This window comes from Thamnophis sirtalis, unplaced genomic scaffold, assembly GCF_051295495.1.
Source record: "Thamnophis sirtalis isolate CommonGarterSnake01/CBP01778 unplaced genomic scaffold, rThaSir2_p1.2 scaffold_3, whole genome shotgun sequence".
Lineage (NCBI taxonomy): Eukaryota > Metazoa > Chordata > Lepidosauria > Squamata > Natricidae > Thamnophis > Thamnophis sirtalis.
Genome location: NW_028261383.1, coordinates 119708216 through 119725313, shown reverse-complemented (window position 1 = coordinate 119725313; position 17098 = coordinate 119708216). Strand labels below are relative to the sequence as shown.

The following is a 17098-nucleotide window of genomic DNA, read 5'->3' as shown; positions in this document are numbered from 1 at the left end:
GGAGGGAAGGAGGGAGGGAAGGCCAGTTGCCTTTTGAATAACACCTTTGGGACAACAGTTGAAGTTTATTATATAAGAGAAACAAAAAGTGGGTTGATATGATAGTAATGATTGATAAATAATATTTTTATTCTTCATTTAATGAGATGAGATGAATGTGAACGTGAAATATTGCAAATAATAATTGCAATCAATTTCTTTCCTTTTCAAAGACCAGAGTCACAGTGCACCATGTTAAACAGGAAAGGAGGGCTAAGCTTCCTTAAACTGGTCCTGGGTTTCAGTGTTCCAAATGGGACTTGGCCTATGGATGGACCTCTTCATCAGCATCCATGGGGATGGGGAAGGGGGGCAGGCAAGGAAGGACAGAATGACTGAAGTGGCATTGTCCTGACAGAAGGCCTTCCCCTTTTGTAAGTGCATTGTGATGTCATAGACACATCCCAAAGGGGTGGAGCTTGCAGTTCAATAACACAACACTCAGGGATGGGATTCTACCGGTTTGGAGTGGTTTGGGCAAAGCTGTAGCTCCGAAGAACAGCTGGGAGCGCGCATTCAGCAAACTGGTTGTTAAACCAATAGGATCCCACTCCTGACAAAACTGCTTATGTTATTTTGATGCTGCTGCATAGGTTTGATGTGAGGCATTCTTAGCCTGAAAAACAAGTACAATAACATTGTAGCTTGTCAAAAAGGCTCCCTTCCCAAACACAACCTTGTTGTCTCTAATTCATTGTCATTTTTAGTAGGATGCTAAGAAGATTTGCACAAAAAGAATTATACTCCCACACATGTTTCAAACTGTAACTTACAAAGCGAGATGAATTGTCATTCCTCACAGTCTTGGCATTTCCAAAAGCTTCCAACAAGGGGTTGGCACTGATGATTTGATCTTCAAGGGTGCCCTGTAAAAGTAGAATTACTAAGTCAACCTTTATACATAATGAAATTGTCAGAAAGGAATGTATAATCTTCTCCAAAAGCCGTACTTTACCTTTAACTTGCCAGTTTGCTGTGGTTCATCCTTCTTCTTGTCACTAGTTGCAGCAATTGTTGCGAAGTACTGAATGACACGTTTCGTGTTCACAGTCTTTCCAGCACCAGATTCTCCGCTGTTAAAACCGAGTAAAAGACCAGGCTGTTAGCCAATATATTGCTCTGTGAAACTTCTGATGACCAGAAATATGATTATTGGAGGTGTACTCACGTGATCAGGATTGACTGATTCTCGCGATCTAGAAAGCAAAGAAACAAAGAAGTAATCCTAGCAGAAATAAATGTTGTGTTAATTTTGTGTTATGTTTATTAATAGTTAGAATCTGACTTGTTCATTTCTGTTACCAATCTTGAGCACGAAATCAGCTGATTTGTTGATAATCATGTAAAGTTTCTAATATACATGCCATAACTTCTATCATACAGTGCCCATGTAACTTACATTGCTTCCTTTCAAAGAAGACTCTAATACTATATACTGAATATAATACAATACTGAATTATAAACATTATAATTTTATCTATTTATTTATTATTTCAATCTCAAATTCATGACTGGGTGATTAATAGTGTTAAAAGAAAATATAAAAGCCTAAAAAACAATACCCACCCATGCACATAAAAACAGTGACTGAGGTAAAAAAAAAAAAGTCTATGTTGACTATCATAAGTCAACATGAGCAATACATGGGCTCAGGCCCATTACTCAATTCGCAGATCTGATGATAATAATAATAATAACAACAACAACAACAACAATAACAACAACAACAACAACCCTTCTGAGGAGCTTTACCTTGTCGTGGTGGAGGGGCTTGCATGCTCTAATGATTCTAAGGGCTATGCTGAACAGATGCAACCATATCAGACAGGTCTCAGGTGAAGGGCCAGACAAAATTTGTTCTACAACCCATTCAAATATGGTGAATATGAAAAAAATGAAATTTATGCCGGCTGAACCATCGCCCGGATTAACAAGGGTTCCGTTGGATGCTATGGCTCCTGAGCATTCTGCGCAAAATGAGCTACTGGGCTCAGCTCCCTCTGCTAGGCAACGAGGGCATGGAGCTGACAAGCTACTGGAAGAAAAAGTGAAAAAGCGAAAAATCTGGACTAGGGAAGAAAACATCTCTATTATGAAAGCTTACTATCAGTCTGAGACAGCAAAATGTGGATTTCAAAAATGAATGTATCAGATTTGGAAGGTGAACCACATGACTGTGATATCAGTGAACAAAGGCTAACCAACGACGTGTAATCCTAAGCCACAAATTTTTCACTATAGCAGAATTAACAGAAATCAAAGAGAAAGCAACTAATGGTCTGAGTATACCAACAAAGAAGAGTAACATCAAAAATGATTTGCAGACTCAAAAGCAAACTGAGGAAGAAAGGGAGGAAGAGGTTGCTGAAATGGATGAAGATAAAGAACAAACACCAACAGATATTGCTCAATTATCTGAGAAAATAAAGCATCAAATGGAAGATGCTGAAAGAACACGTTTGCCAAAGCTGAACCAAGTGAACCGGAAAGGATTGAGAAACATATTTAAAAAAGGCAATGAGGCTGTGCAAACCATTCAAACCACTACATTAGCTGAAACAAACCAGCTGATGTATGCAGCAGCCTTCATAACCACCAAAGAATTGGGTTTGAAAATACAAAAGAACCAAAGAGGCAAGAAAAGGAAGCCTAAATGGAAAATTCGGTTGGAATTGAAGATCAAAAAATTTTGTGGAGACTTGAGTAATTTGAAGAACCTAAGGCAAGGTCAACTAAAGAACAAGCAGGTCAAAAGCAACCTGGAAGCAAGATACGATTTGGAGAATAAAGAGATTGTGATAGTAATTGAAGAGCTGAAGCAGAGGGTTGTTGCCGTTGCTGAAAAGATTAAAAGATATGAAAACCGAGTAACTTAATTCAAGGAAAACTCACAGTGCAGAGCAAATCAGCATGAGTTTTATAAGAGCTTAGAAAGTGGAGATGGAGTAACAACAAATGAAAAGCCTGATAAAGAGAAAGCTCTGGAATTCTGGAAGAATTTGTGGGAAAACAACAAGAAGCACAACAGAAATGCAAAATGGATCAAACAGATTGAGGATTCTATTAAAGTGCATAAAACGGAAGATGTGAAAATAACAAAAGAAATGGTGCAAAGACAGTCCAAAAAAGTGAAGAACTGGAGTGCATCTGGACCAGATGAGTTACATGGCTTCTGGTTAAAGGCACTTAAAAGTGTGCACAAAAGATTGGCAGCCCAAATGAACCAGATCTTTAAAAAAACCTGAAAATGATGAATGGATGACAACTGGAAGGACATTTTTTATCCAAAAAGATAAAGAAAAAGGAAAGGATCATGGAAACTATAGGCCAATCACCTGTTTGCCAACAACATACAAGATCCTTACTGGTATTATTGCAAACCAAATTTATGGATACTTGGAAAGAAATAACTTGCTTCCTATAGAACAGAAAGCATGCTGCAAAAATGCAAGAGGAACAAAGGACCAACTGCTGATTGACAAACTAATCCTAAAGAATTCAAAGAAAAGACAAACCAACCTGTTCATGGCTTGGATAGACTATAAGAAAGCATTTGATTCAGTTCCCCATAGCTGGATCCAGCTATCTTTGGCATCAGCAGCAACATACAAAAATTCATGGAAACTTTAATGAACCTCTGGAAAACGAAGCTTATAGCTAATGAAGAAGTACTGGGTGAAATTGAAATTAAATGAGGCATTTTCCAAGGCAATTCCCTTTCACCCCTACTTTTTATACTCTCAATGCTATCACTGACAATCATTTTGAAGAAGATGAACTATGGATATGAACTTGCAAAGAAAGAACTGAAAATTTCGCACTTGGTGTACATGGATGATTTGAAGCTGTTTCGTAAAACAAAAGCTGAACTGAATTTATTAATTGAAAGCACAAAAGAATTTAGCCAAGACATTGGTATGCAGTTTGGAATTGACAAATGTGCAACAATGGCAACCAAAGCAAGCAAAGCCATAGAAGATGATGGAATAGAACTTGAGAATGAAGAAATGATAAAGGCAGTAAAACCAGAAGAAGGCTACAAGTACTTGGGGATTTTAGAGGCTTCTGACTTAAAGCATAATATAGTCAAGGAATTAACTTCAGCCAAGTACATTCGACAAATTCGCAAGATATTAAAGTCCAAATTGAGTGGAGGAAACATCATAAAAGCCATAAATACCTGGGCTATAGCTGTGATTCTATACTCTGCAGAAATAATTGACTGGACCAGATGGAGTTGGACAATTTGGACAGAAAAACAAGGAAGCTTATGACAATGAATCATGCTTTGCACCCTAAAAGTGATGTTGACTGATTATATCTACCAAGAGCAAAGTGTGGTCGAGGACTCCTACAAGTAAAACAGACTGTGAAAGAAGTAAAACACAACTTGAATGATTACATCCAGAAAAGTGAAGAACCAATGATTAAGTAAATAAAGAAGACCTTCTAAAGACAACTAAGTGAAAAGCTGAATATAAGAAAGAAGTAATTGAGAAGTGAGCTGAAAATTGGAAAAACAAAGCTATGCATAGCCAATACTTGAAAAGTATTGAAGGCAAAGCTGACCAAAAGCTAACTTGGAACTGGTTAAGATCAGGAGCACTGAAAAAAGAAACAGAAGGCTTTATTTTGGCAGCTCAAGAACAAGCCTTAGCCACAAACTGCATGAAGGCAAAAATTCAACATGTTACCACCAACAGCAAATGTTGCCTCTGTAATGAAAAAGATGAGACAGTCGACCACTTGATCAGTGGGTGCAGCAAAATTTCACAAACTGACTACCTACAATGCCGTGACTGCGTTGCTAAGATCATTCACTGGAAATTGTGCCAAAAGTTTGGATTTGAGTACAGCAAAAACCACTGGGAACATCAGGTCCAGAAGGTCTTAGAGAATGAGAAAGTCAAGATCTTGTGGGATTTCAGAATTCAGACTGACAGGCACTTGGCCCACAACACACCTGACATAACAATAGTTGAAAAGAAAAAAGTATGGTTCATTGACATTGCAATACCTGGAGATGCACAAATTGAAGATAAACAGCAAGAAAAAATCACAAAGTACTGGGACTTGCAAATTGAAGTTGAGCGACTGTGGAAAAAGAAATCGTGTGTTGTCCCGATTGTAATTGGAGCCCTTGGAGCAATACCTAAAGGGCTACCTCGCTATTTGGAAATTTTAAATTTATCAGACTTGAACATTCTGATTCTACAAAAAACCACCCTATTTGGAACAGCTTATATCCTCCGATGTTACCTTAACAGTTCCTAGGTCCTTGGTTAGGACTCGAGCTGTTGAGCTACCAACCAGCCCCAAAGGCTGTGAATCTCACCAAAGATTAACCACATAATAATAGGAATGTCCTAAATATTGTCACAAAGCTAACTGAATTTATGGGGAGTTTGGCTCAGAGGTGGTTTGATCCAGATCGGGTGAACTAGTAGTAGCACTGGCAGGAGGCTCTGCCCACCTTCCCGGATGCTTCTGTGCATGCACAGAAGCATTGCCTGCATGCACAAGCATGCACGAGAGCGCACCTGAACTGGTAGTAAAAAAAATTGGCAACCCACCACTGGTTTGATTCCACTGAAATTGAATAACAACGAATAAGTGACCATTGTTATACTTTCTGGAAAGGTGAAAGACTCAGTCTGGAAATTCCAGAAGCCATTTTCTTCCTTTTTCCCCCAACCTTGTTTTTGTCAGAATACTCATCTACTTATCTTCTTACCAGTTAACATGAACTGATATGCATTGTCAGAGATGGTGAAGATATGAGGAGGGGCCTCTTGGCGTTTTTTCCCTCTATATGCATTAACCACCTCTGGGTTGTACACTGGCAACCACTTGTAGGGATTGACTGTGACACAGAAGAGACCTGAATATGTCTGGAAAGAAAAGACAAGTTAGTAATTGTTTGCTTGTGGACATAAAATATTTGGTTGTGAATTCAATGACAATGTTCAGATTCATCTTACATAAATCATCCAGGCTGCATAACGCTCTTTGAGGTTATACAGGACAGCAGGTTCATTGAGGTGGGTCATCATGGCCATGTCCTCAATTTTGTCAAATTTGGGTGGGTTCATTGGAAAGACTTGGTCATCTTTAACAGTTACAGTCTGCAAGGGAACAAAAGGTATTTCAGTCAAAAGCATTCAGAGGATGATGATAACAAAGCCTTACTTTTCCCTTGTGTGGTGTTTTTCTACTTACCTCTCCACCTGCACCTTCTTTCTTAACTGTGACTTTCCCCGCTTCCCTGCTCTGGACAACACCTTTTACAAAGGAAACCTTAGGATCCACCACAAAGACAGATGACTTGGCATCAAAGGGCTTGTTTTGAGCTTCAATTCTCTCTTTCTCTGACTTGCGGAGAAAGGGGGCAGCAACCCCAAAAGCTGCCATCTCACTGTCAGATGACATGGCTGCAGCTTAACAGAGAGCACTGGGGAAGAAAGAAACAACTCATATGGTGATCACAACTTTAATGTGCTGCTTCATGCAATCTCCTACTTTGCTATCTCAGGTTATCTCAATCTAATTTGAAGAAAAGTCCTTTTCATCCATGAAAGGAATGCATATCTACTAATAAGTGGATAAGCAATTATTGCAAGAAATAGGGAATCAGTGCACATTATGAAAAAGTTTGTGCGCTATTCAATTTCATTGAAAAATGTGCATGACTGGCTAGCACACTTAACCACTGTTTATTAAATTAATCTAATTAATTTTAAATTTCCATGACATGTTGAACCTTCTAGTAATTAAGCCTGGATTTCCCCAACTGGCTAAAATGTAACTGTCTAGTTCATGGTTCAGTATATTAGATGAACACAATCACTGAAAATAATGATGAACTGGGTTATATGTTCAGAATACAATACTTATAAAGCCAATGTGCACAAATTCTTCTTCCTCTTATTTAAATAGTGATGGTCTGCAGTTTTCTCTATCATCATGGAAGCCTGGGGAGAAGTTGATGAAACTGTCTGCTGGTAGGAAAAAGTAACAGATCTGAAGAGACTTCATGAAAGCAAATGCTAATGAAAAGGGCAAAGGCAAAGAAAGTAATAGATGCCCCAGAGGTTGATTAATGACCCGGGGCAACCCTCCTGCCACTTTCTAGTTCTCCCCAAGCACATCTCATACGCACAACACCCTCCCCCTGACTTCATTCCTAATGTTGCAATTTGGCAGTGTTGGAATAAGGACATTCAAATATTACTTTTATACAGAACTCTTGGTGACAACTTAAAGCTGCCTCACTCAACATAAGTGTCATGAAGACAAGGGGAGATATTCTTGTTGTCTAGGCATGATTGTACTGGGCTTAAGTGCCAGTGAAGACAGATCTTTAATGATCAGGTTCTTCCCAGCTGACACTTTTGTAATGCCTATACCTCAGCCTTTTAATTTTAATGGAAACTGCATTATACTATATGTATCCTGCATCTAATACAGTCATTGTTTCTTTGGTTTAAAAAAAAATCCTCCTTTTTCCTTAGCAAAAGATATGAAGGGAAAACGGTTTCCTTGTGAATGATAACATTGAGAGGTTTTTGTCAAGAGCCAGTCTCTAAAAATAGAGAAACCATAAACCATAGAAACCAAAAATTTGATTGTAGTTGGCATACATCACAGAATAAGTTAAATATGTATCCTACTGACCAATATAGTCTTTGGCTTCTAAATTTCAATTCTATTTCTCTGCTTCTCTATCTTTTGTTTATTCTAGTTGTTATTGCAGAAATCCTAACCCTTATTATTTGATAGGAAGAATTGCATGCTTAAGTTGTACTGGCAATGCAGAAGACTATTGTTATTTTGAGTTTAGTGACATATTTTTATTTCTCCTTCATATTAAGAAAAGCCTAGAAGTTTAGAGCTCATTCTTAACTCTCCTGCATGGTTTTTTGCTTTTGCTTGCTTGAATAAAGGAGGGATGGGGATTTACATAGCTGCAAAACTGTGAAATTTTAGACTTTCCGTTCCCATCCCAGAATCATGTGGTGCCTAGTCAAGATCAGGTTTTACAATCTTATCCATACCAGGGTTATTAAATCATGGTGACTTTTTATTATAAACATCATGGGGTTGTTGTTGTAGGTTTCTACACAAAACGTAGCATTGGCACCTTGGGAACTAGATACCCAGGGTGGGGTGGGTTGTAGGTATCTCTGCTGTTGTCATTAAGGAGCTTCTCATAAGAGATTTTGATATCATCTTGCTTGGTATGTTTGCTTTTTATGTCATGCTTTTAAATCTGTTTGCTACAGTTAAATAATAATGCTTAACATCTCTTTATTCACTGGTGTGCTCATCTGTGGATCCAAAAGAACCAGTTGCCTGGATACCCGATCACCGCCTTGAGTCTTGGTAAAACATAGGCCTACAATTAGGATCAAGCTCTTTGTTTATGTGAAACAAAGCAGCTTTAAAGCCAGGGCTACAAACTCAGCTAGAAATTTTTTTGGGGGAAAAAAATCTATTTTGAAGTAAAGAAACAAAACACAACACAATTTCAGCTGTTTTTGAAGTCTCGGTCAAAAGTGAAAGGTCATTATAAATCAATGTGACTACTAGCCAAATATGAACAAAGATATTCCATTATTGTTTTTTTTTTAAATTGCCACTCTTCATCTTTTGTGAGAATAAACGGGTTTGCAGACTCTTGTCACATGCTTAGAAGAGCAGGAAATGCTCAAAATGCTTAACAGATGTCAAGACGAAACACTAATAAAAGATCAGATCTTACAATCTGAGTAAAATCTCTACAAAAGGCGTCTTGCGTGGCATTAATAAGGAAGAGTCAAATCTGTCTGTTCAGCTCAGTACCCAGAAAACAAACCCATTGAATCCCTCAAGAGCGAGTGTAAATAGCCTCTTACCTCCTGATGAAGAGAGTAGGTGGAATTCAGGCTCAGCACTGGCCAATGCTGCAAAACAAAAGGTCAATCTCTTCTTACTGATGGTTTGGCTTTGTTTATTAAGCCATTCAGCTACAAGCCACTGATTAGAGCTGAATGAATAGATTTGAGATCCCTCCGATCCAAGTAAATCCTCTCACTTTAACAACAGGGCATAAGAATCAACCAGTATGAATGGAATGTATGGGTGCTTCACCCATTCAGACCTTGCCGCCGCTGCCCAGCACTTACCTACTACTATCTTAAGAAGGACAAGGCAGGTTTGGTCCTTGAAACACTTTTATACTGTTGGATGAACATAAGAGCTACCTCATGCCCACCCCATCGCCATTCTTCACTGGAGGCATTTTTGGCTAACCTTTTCCAGTAAAGCATTGTTTGGCAAACTTGACTAAAGACATAATTGTCATTTGACATAGCTGGATATAATTAGAAATATTTGATGTCTCTCATACTGAGTAAATGCCCTATAAATAATGTCACCGAGGATCTAAAGAAGAGAATCTGGACTATTCAAGAAAGCCAGAGCATGGAATAAGGGCCTCTTAAGTTCCATCACTTAATGGCATCCTAAACACAGGTTTTAGTCCAATATCAACATTTAGGTCATCTGGCAACAGAAATAGGGTTCTTTGTTGGGAAGTACTCATGAGAAAATATTTGCAAAATGAATCTCAAGTCTCAAAAATGATTTTTTTTAAATGACAAATCTTCTATTATTATTATAGGTATTTCTGGAATTTCTCTTCTAATACCTTGGCAAAGCAAGTGTTCCATCTTAAGACTGATTTATATGACCATTGGATTCAGAAGCAATTTATAGTCATTTTATATGTATGCGTAATGCAGCAGAAGATAACTTTTTGCCTGCATAAGCTCATCGCCATGTTAAAAATGCACACTTAAAATATATTGTTCTGTATCTCTTTTAATATATTAAAATGTAAACATTTGGGGTTCTTCTGTGATATTAAATTTTCTATTTTACTAAAGGTTATAAGAAACACATATTTTAAAAGTGTATTCATACATAATAAGATATCATATGTACAGAAGAAGTTGGATGCTAAACCACAACTATGCATCTACCATTAAGAAATATTTATGTGGGACTGTGTTGGCACACACTTATTGTGGAGTCCTTGGCACTCTCTGAGCTTGGTTGTATTCTTGCATATATTTCATTACCTAACTAGATAACAACTAGGTAACATATAGTGCTGGAAAGGAATGGAGTTTCCTCTCTCTTTATATATAGTGCTTTGCCCTATGGTGGTGAGAGAGTCCTTTTCTTCTAGGTAGTTCCTTGATTATTGTTTACTGTTTGATTCTTTGTCTGAGTTGATAGTTCCTTCATTGTTCACTGCTTGATTATTATAGGCTGGTATTAATCCTGGTGTTAATCTCTCCTTATATTGCTGTTGATTGCTGGTGAGGAGGTATGTTGATCCTTTGGTTTTCTTTTTAGTTTTTCCATTGCCTCTAACACTGCCATACATCAAAAATATTTCAGAAATAAATAACAGCTTATTACAACCACATGATATCGTAGCACACAAACCATTTAAAGTTCTGGAAAAATGATAGTAAACCAAAAGCTCCAGTAGCCCCAGAAGAAAAAACAGAAGTTATCTATAATATACAGTGTAAGAATTGCTACATCCACTATTAAACACAGACAGGCAGAAGTCTAACAGAACATTTCCATGAACTCAAAGTATCAGTCCAAAAAATCATGGTGAAAGCGCCTTAATTTCACAACACATAGACGGATTTAAGCATAGTTTCAACTGGGAAATTGTGAGCATCTTAGATAAAACTAAATTGAAAAGTGCTAGAGAATTCCTGGAAGCCTGACACTCCAACAAATCAGCCATCAACAGGCACATAGAGATAAACAACATTTACATACTATTCAAAAGAGACAATATAATAATACACTGTACAGATAGCTCTGTACTTGATTATGACTTCTATATTTTAAAGCATTATGTAATGTGGAGAATTTAAGAGAAGAGTCACAAGAATGATCAAGGTGCTCAGATATTGGCTTAACTTTATAAATTAAAAAGTTGTCTGGTGTTCTGTGTTATTTCATGATCACATCTACTTTTGTCTTGCAAGTAATATCCAAGTAATACATCTGTAACAGAGAGGGACAGTGCATAATAGTAACACCTGAGCACCAGACTCAAGCCCAGTTTGGTGTGTTCTGAAAGATACAAATGTGGATAATTGAACTGAATATAGTCAATGGTAAAGAGGTCAGAATTTCCAAGTGTTTTTCATTTTTGGTGGGTATCATTTTTGTTTTTTAACCAGGTAAAATCTGTTTTATACATACTGTTTTTAGATGTCTCTCTAACTACAAAAGAGCAAGGGAATAAAGAAGAATCGGGTCACGAAAATAAAACAATTAAAATTCATATCAGACTTAAAAAACAAGACATTTATTACATGCATACATAAATAGATTCTTATTGAAATACCTGTGATATTATCTGAGAGGCTAGCTGCATGATTTGGATTCAATTAATACTCTAGCATCAATTCAGAGAGTAGCTACAGATGGATGCCATTTCAGGAGTCTTTGAGAAGTTCTAAGAATCATTGTGGAGACATGGAAAATTCTTAGCAACTCAAAGCATTAAAACCCATTTGAATTACTGAAGCCAACATTTTAGAAGTCTCCATCCAGGAGCAGAAGGAAGAGGTCTCTGTTGGGATTTCTCAGATGAGACTTCTATTATATATTCATTCCACTTTATTTACGGAATTACAAGGATCCAAATAGTATTCCATTTGTAACTTGGGCTTTCTTGTCAATTCCTTTTTTTTCTACCACCCAAAAATGGTTTAAATGTGGACTACTAGACTAAGTATTGTTTTCAAAACATATGTCAAAGTAAAACGTTCTCAGACCATTAGCCATCCTTTTTCTTCTTTTTGAAAAGACTTATGTTACTCTTAAAAACAGGGAGGTGTTTTTTAAAATTTATTACACCATCTTCATGGTATCCCCTTGCCTATTAAGGTAAATTGTTTGTTGTAAACAGAAGCCCAGCCTGAAGTCTATGCAGAGGTGAGATGAACTGGGAAGATGTGTTCATAATGAGATGTGGAAGGCAAGATGAGAAATTTAAGAGAACAAGTTAATTAATTAATTAATTGAACCATTTTGATCTGATGTTTGGAATCAGATATGACAAATACAACTAATAAATGTCATTGTTTCTCTATCATTTCTAGTCCTTTCCAGGTATTTTTAGCCATCATAAGATGAAGAAGAGCAAGATGTCAAGTTATGAAGGTCAACAGCTGAAAGCGTATCACTTTCTAATGACCGATAAAAGGGAAGATCTTTGTGTTTATGTTAGTGTATGATTTGAAAATATTTCCCAGGCATTTCAGACTTCGGCTGAATCCACCACTTTCCTGCTCTTTAGTGAATGAATCCAACTTTTTCAGACTTCTGTCACAACTTAGAAAAAAAGATTGTACTGTTTTAAGTCTCATCTTAATTTGAATGAGTGGATTCTTTAAAGCAGCAGCATTTATAAGCTGATATAGAACCTAGAAAAAAGGCCAGATTCTTTTAATGAATAGAAGATCCGTGCTTGGAACATGTGAAAAATGCATCTTCCAATCATTTTCAAAACATCTGAAATGATTGTCTAGTGATATGATTACATTGGTTTCTCCCATTCCAATTTTCTTTGGCAGACTTCCCAAGAGGAAAATATATTAAGGTTTAAGGAAGTAACACATAAATAGTTCTCTTATTTCCAGAAGCTCTATACTGATGGAATTTAACTTAACCCCCTTTGGAAAATTTATATTAGATTTACAACCTGTAAGGAAGTGTAACCATTGGAGTATATATCAATAGGTTGGTTGGACACAAACTTTGTAATTTTATTTTGTAAAAGTAATACTCCTTTTTTTCCAAATTGAATTAAAAGAAAAAAACTTTTACATTATCTCGGTACTCAACAGCTTTGAAACTTTCCAAATTGATTTGTTCCAGGTGGCACGATTAGTACCAAAAACGACAAGAAGCAATTTTTTCCCATAAGAAATTATGTACTGAATCACAAGAAACAAGTTCTAACTTGTGCATTGAGTACCAAACAATGAGTACCAGGCCAAAAGTTTTGCATCAAAATACATTGAGTAACAAATTCCAGAACAGGTTAGAATTTTGAGCTCTTTTTAGCATCTCTAAAAGAATGCTTCCTTTTCAGAAATGAATTGCAAATTGTCTATAGAAGAAGGCTGGAACTGTAAGAAACCATGATCTAAGACATTCTGTTGAAGTTTTCCCCCTTCCAAATATCTCTTTCCTATAGGCATTCCCAGTTCTGGGTACAAAAATCCAGACAGTTATTAGGAGGGATTAGCAAAGGGTTAAGCCAGTGGTGGGTTTCTGCTGGGTCGCACTGGCTCAAGAGAACTGGTTGGTGAAATTTACCGATCCAGTGAGAGGAGGTTCGACCGGTGGATCCGGAAGTAACTTCCGGAATGCTTGCCCTGGCTGTCCTGTCGCAGCTCGCTCACTCCCCTGCCCGTCTGCACTAAACTAGCCCAGCCTGCCACTCACTGATTGGCTAGAGTCCAGCCAATCAGTGAGTGGGCTGGGGATGACCCGTTTAAAAGTGTGGCGCTTGTTCCCAAGCAGCTGTCACATTGTGCTTGCTGATCGGTCCTCCCTTCACTTCGATTCACCTTCCAGCAGCTTGCTGCTTCCCTTAGGTAAGCAACTAAGTGCGAGGGGGGGGGGGGCGGGGGGAGGCTAGCTTACGCCAGGTCACAGCTTTTGTGAGGAAAGGCCTTCCAGGTCTTGCCTTGTGATAGCTGCGAGCTGGCATTCGCCATATGGCCGAAAGCGGGGGTGCGGGCTAGCTTTCTCGAGGGAATGCCTTCAGGCCTTGCCTCGTGAAAGCCATGAGCTGGCATATGCTGCATGGCTTAAAGCAGGTGGATGGCGGCAGTGGCGGTGGCAGGCTAGCTTTCATGGCCGAAAGCGGGTAGATGGTAGCAGCAGCAGGCTAGCTTTTGTGGCCGAAAGTGGGTGGGCAGCAGGCTAGAGTACACCGCATGGCCAAAAGCAGGTGGGTGGCAGTGCCCAAAAGCTGCAAGCTGGCATATGCCATGCAACCAAAAGCCCCCCACCCCCCTCTCCAGCCTCGCCTGGCTGGCTAAGCCTGCCAGGTGGCATGCCTAGCTAACCAACAACCCTTGTCCCTCCACTCTGGTAAGTTTACCTGTCATTCTGCCTCGTTGCCTGCTGCTCCCAGCTGCACACTGGCATATGGCACGTGGCAAAAAGCGGGTGGGCAGCGGTGGCAGGCTAGCTTTCCTGAAGGCCTTTCCACATGAAAGCCATGAGCTGGCATATGCCGCATGGCCGAAAGCAGGTGGGCAGCGGCGGCGGCCTAGCTTTTGCGAGGGAAAGCCAATTGGTGAATTATGCTGGCTTCATTTCCAACAAGTTTCAGCTGCAGGTGGAAAAAGCAAGTGCCATGTATTTTCCTTAACATAACATGCAGGAAAGCAAGGATAAATATGTTTAGGAGAATATCTGGATATGTTTCAAATTTCTCAAACGACCTGTCCAAAGTGTGGAGATGTTCTACATATTTGTCCTTTAACTATGCTTTTCCAAATACAGAAGGTGCATGGGGTGAAGAAAGAGAGAGAGAGAGATCTTCCTCCCCCACTTCATCCCACATTCCTCCTCAATGCCTATGATCTGTCATCAGGCTAGCCATCATAGAGGTGAGGAGTTGACGGTGTAATAGGTGGGAGTGATCAATATTGAGAGAGCTCCACCTTCACGACCTACTGAGGAAGAATGGATGCAGGTTTTGAGTCTGGCTAGTCTAAAGAAAAGAAGAATTAGGGGTGACAGGATAGCAGTATTCCAGTATTTGAGGGGCTGCCACAAAGAGGGGGTCAAATTATTCTCCAAAGCATTACAGGACAAGAAATAATGGTTAGAAACTAATCAAAGAGATAAGCAACCTCAAATTAAGGAGAAACTTGTTAACAGTGAGGACAATTAACCCGTGGAACAGCTTTGCCTTCAGAAGTTGTGGGTGCTTCATCACTGGAAGTTTTTAAGAAGAGACTGGACAGTCACTTGTCTGAGTTGGTATAGGGTCTCCTGCTTGAGGAGGGGGCTGGACTAGAAGACCTCCAAGGATCTGATCTATTCTATTCTATTCTGTTCTGCAAGACGTGAACTATTCCCTCTGTAAACAAGATTCCTGCCTTTCCTAGTTGGTGGAAGCTTCCAGAGAAATGACGGGAGCTATGGTCAGAATCAGGGGTGAGTTTCTGCCATTTCAATGCGTGTGTGTGCACAGTTGCCTGTAAATAGGTATGTGCATGCGCACAACATTAAAAATGTCAAAAAAATGCCGCAATGACTGGGGTTCAGGGGCATGGTGAGCCTGCCGTCCCTACCAGTTCGGCAACCCAGTCACAATTTCCACTACCAGTTCACCTGAACCGATGCAAACTGGTAGCAACCCACCTCTGGTTGGGAGAGGGAGAGTGTAGTGCTTCTAACCTTGAAAAAGGCAGCATGTGTCCCCTACCAAAGATATTGCTGTAATCTGGATAATTTGGAGAACTATTATCCAATCTCCAGCTTCATTATAAGATCATTGAGAAAGTGGTAGGGCTGTGGAAGTGAAAGACTTCAAAGGAAACAAAAAAGTCCTTCCTCTTTTAAGACAAGTTTATGGCCATACCACCAAAACCCATTGATCACTCTCATGGATGGTCTTTGATGGGAGTGTAACCCTCCTGGTCATCCTTGTCCTCAAGTGCCTTTGTTACCATCAACCATGGTACCTTCCTGAGCCATTTCCAAAGTTGAGAACAGAAGCCACAATGTAACAATGGTTCTCCTCCTTTTGAAGCCAGATTAATTCAGTGTTAGCGGAAGGGGAAAATTTGAGCCCTAAGCCCTGTTGCAGGATGATGGAGGGTTTGCACAGCATCTGCTGCTATTTAACATGAGGAAGCTGATCCATTGACATGGAATCAGGAATCATTAGCATGCTGTACATTACAAGCACTCTGAGCTAGAATATGCAAGTATTCCTTGTTTAGCAGCTGCCTCAGGTAGCAACTGTTCACAAATACAATGGTAAATAAGCAGTAGTAAAAGTGTTTAAAATATATACATTTCTGACCAATGCATGCACTTTCTCCTCCTGACAACAATGTACAACAAAGTGAAAGTAATGCTGGCATTGTTGCATGAGATAATTTTATCTTAATGAGATCACAGAAATTAGCAATTCTTTCTTACTTTTACTGAGATAATTAGAACTGCAGAAAAAACAATTGCTACCAGTCTGTCTTTTACAGAAGACCTGTATACCGCATGAGACAGAAAGAGGGTTGTGAAAATATCTACAGACTCCTCACATCCTGGGCATAAACTGTTTCATCTTCTATGCTCAAAACAATGCTATAGGGCACTGCACGTCAGAACAAATAGACAGAAGGACATTTTTTCACCCCATGCCATCACTCTGCTAAACAACTAATTCCCACAACACTGTTAAACTATCTAGAAAGGCAGTATCACCATCATTATTCTCATCTTCCCTATTCCCTACCCCCTTGTCTTCTTATGACTATAACTTTGTTGCTTGTATCTTATGATTTATATTGTTTACTTACATCCTAGTAGTACATCACTAAGTGTTGTATCTAATGTTTTATGATGAATATATTTTTACAATGACTATGATAATGATCTATCACTATTTTTGTATGAACGCTGAGAGCTTATGCGTCGGAGACAAATTCCTTGTGTGCCTAATTACACTTGGCCAATAAATAAATCTATTTCTAATTTTAATTAAAAGTTTGTGTGGGTCCTATAGTTATTCATATATGATATTAGGGAGATATAATTCCAAACAAGGTCTAAATCATTTCAAATTATTTTTAAAAGTATTCATCATGTGTATCAGTATGGAGCTCTCCTTCATTTACATTCCCATCATCCACAATCCCTGTAAATATCAGCAGGTAGATAGAAAATTCAAATACCTTATAACAAAATAACACTAAGACTTAATACAGTTTATTATATAATTTA

The 17098-nt window shown here is 38.7% G+C and overlaps 1 protein-coding gene across 1 annotated transcript in view; it reads right to left on the bottom strand.

Moving 5' to 3' along the window:
* Window positions 1–9223, bottom strand: part of LOC106553293 (uncharacterized) — a 61331-nt gene extending 52108 nt beyond the window's left edge. The window contains exons 1-8 of the mRNA XM_087708248.1: window positions 9205–9223; window positions 8935–8982; window positions 6260–6491; window positions 6022–6165; window positions 5775–5931; window positions 1208–1235; window positions 995–1112; window positions 813–905 (exon numbers count right to left, since the gene is read on the bottom strand). Of these exons, the coding sequence (XP_087564374.1) occupies window positions 813–905; window positions 995–1112; window positions 1208–1235; window positions 5775–5931; window positions 6022–6165; window positions 6260–6469 (750 nt within the window). The 5' untranslated portion in view covers window positions 6470–6491; window positions 8935–8982; window positions 9205–9223. The remainder of the gene's footprint in view (window positions 1–812; window positions 906–994; window positions 1113–1207; window positions 1236–5774; window positions 5932–6021; window positions 6166–6259; window positions 6492–8934; window positions 8983–9204) is intronic.
* Between the last annotated feature and the right edge of the window lie 7875 nt (window positions 9224–17098).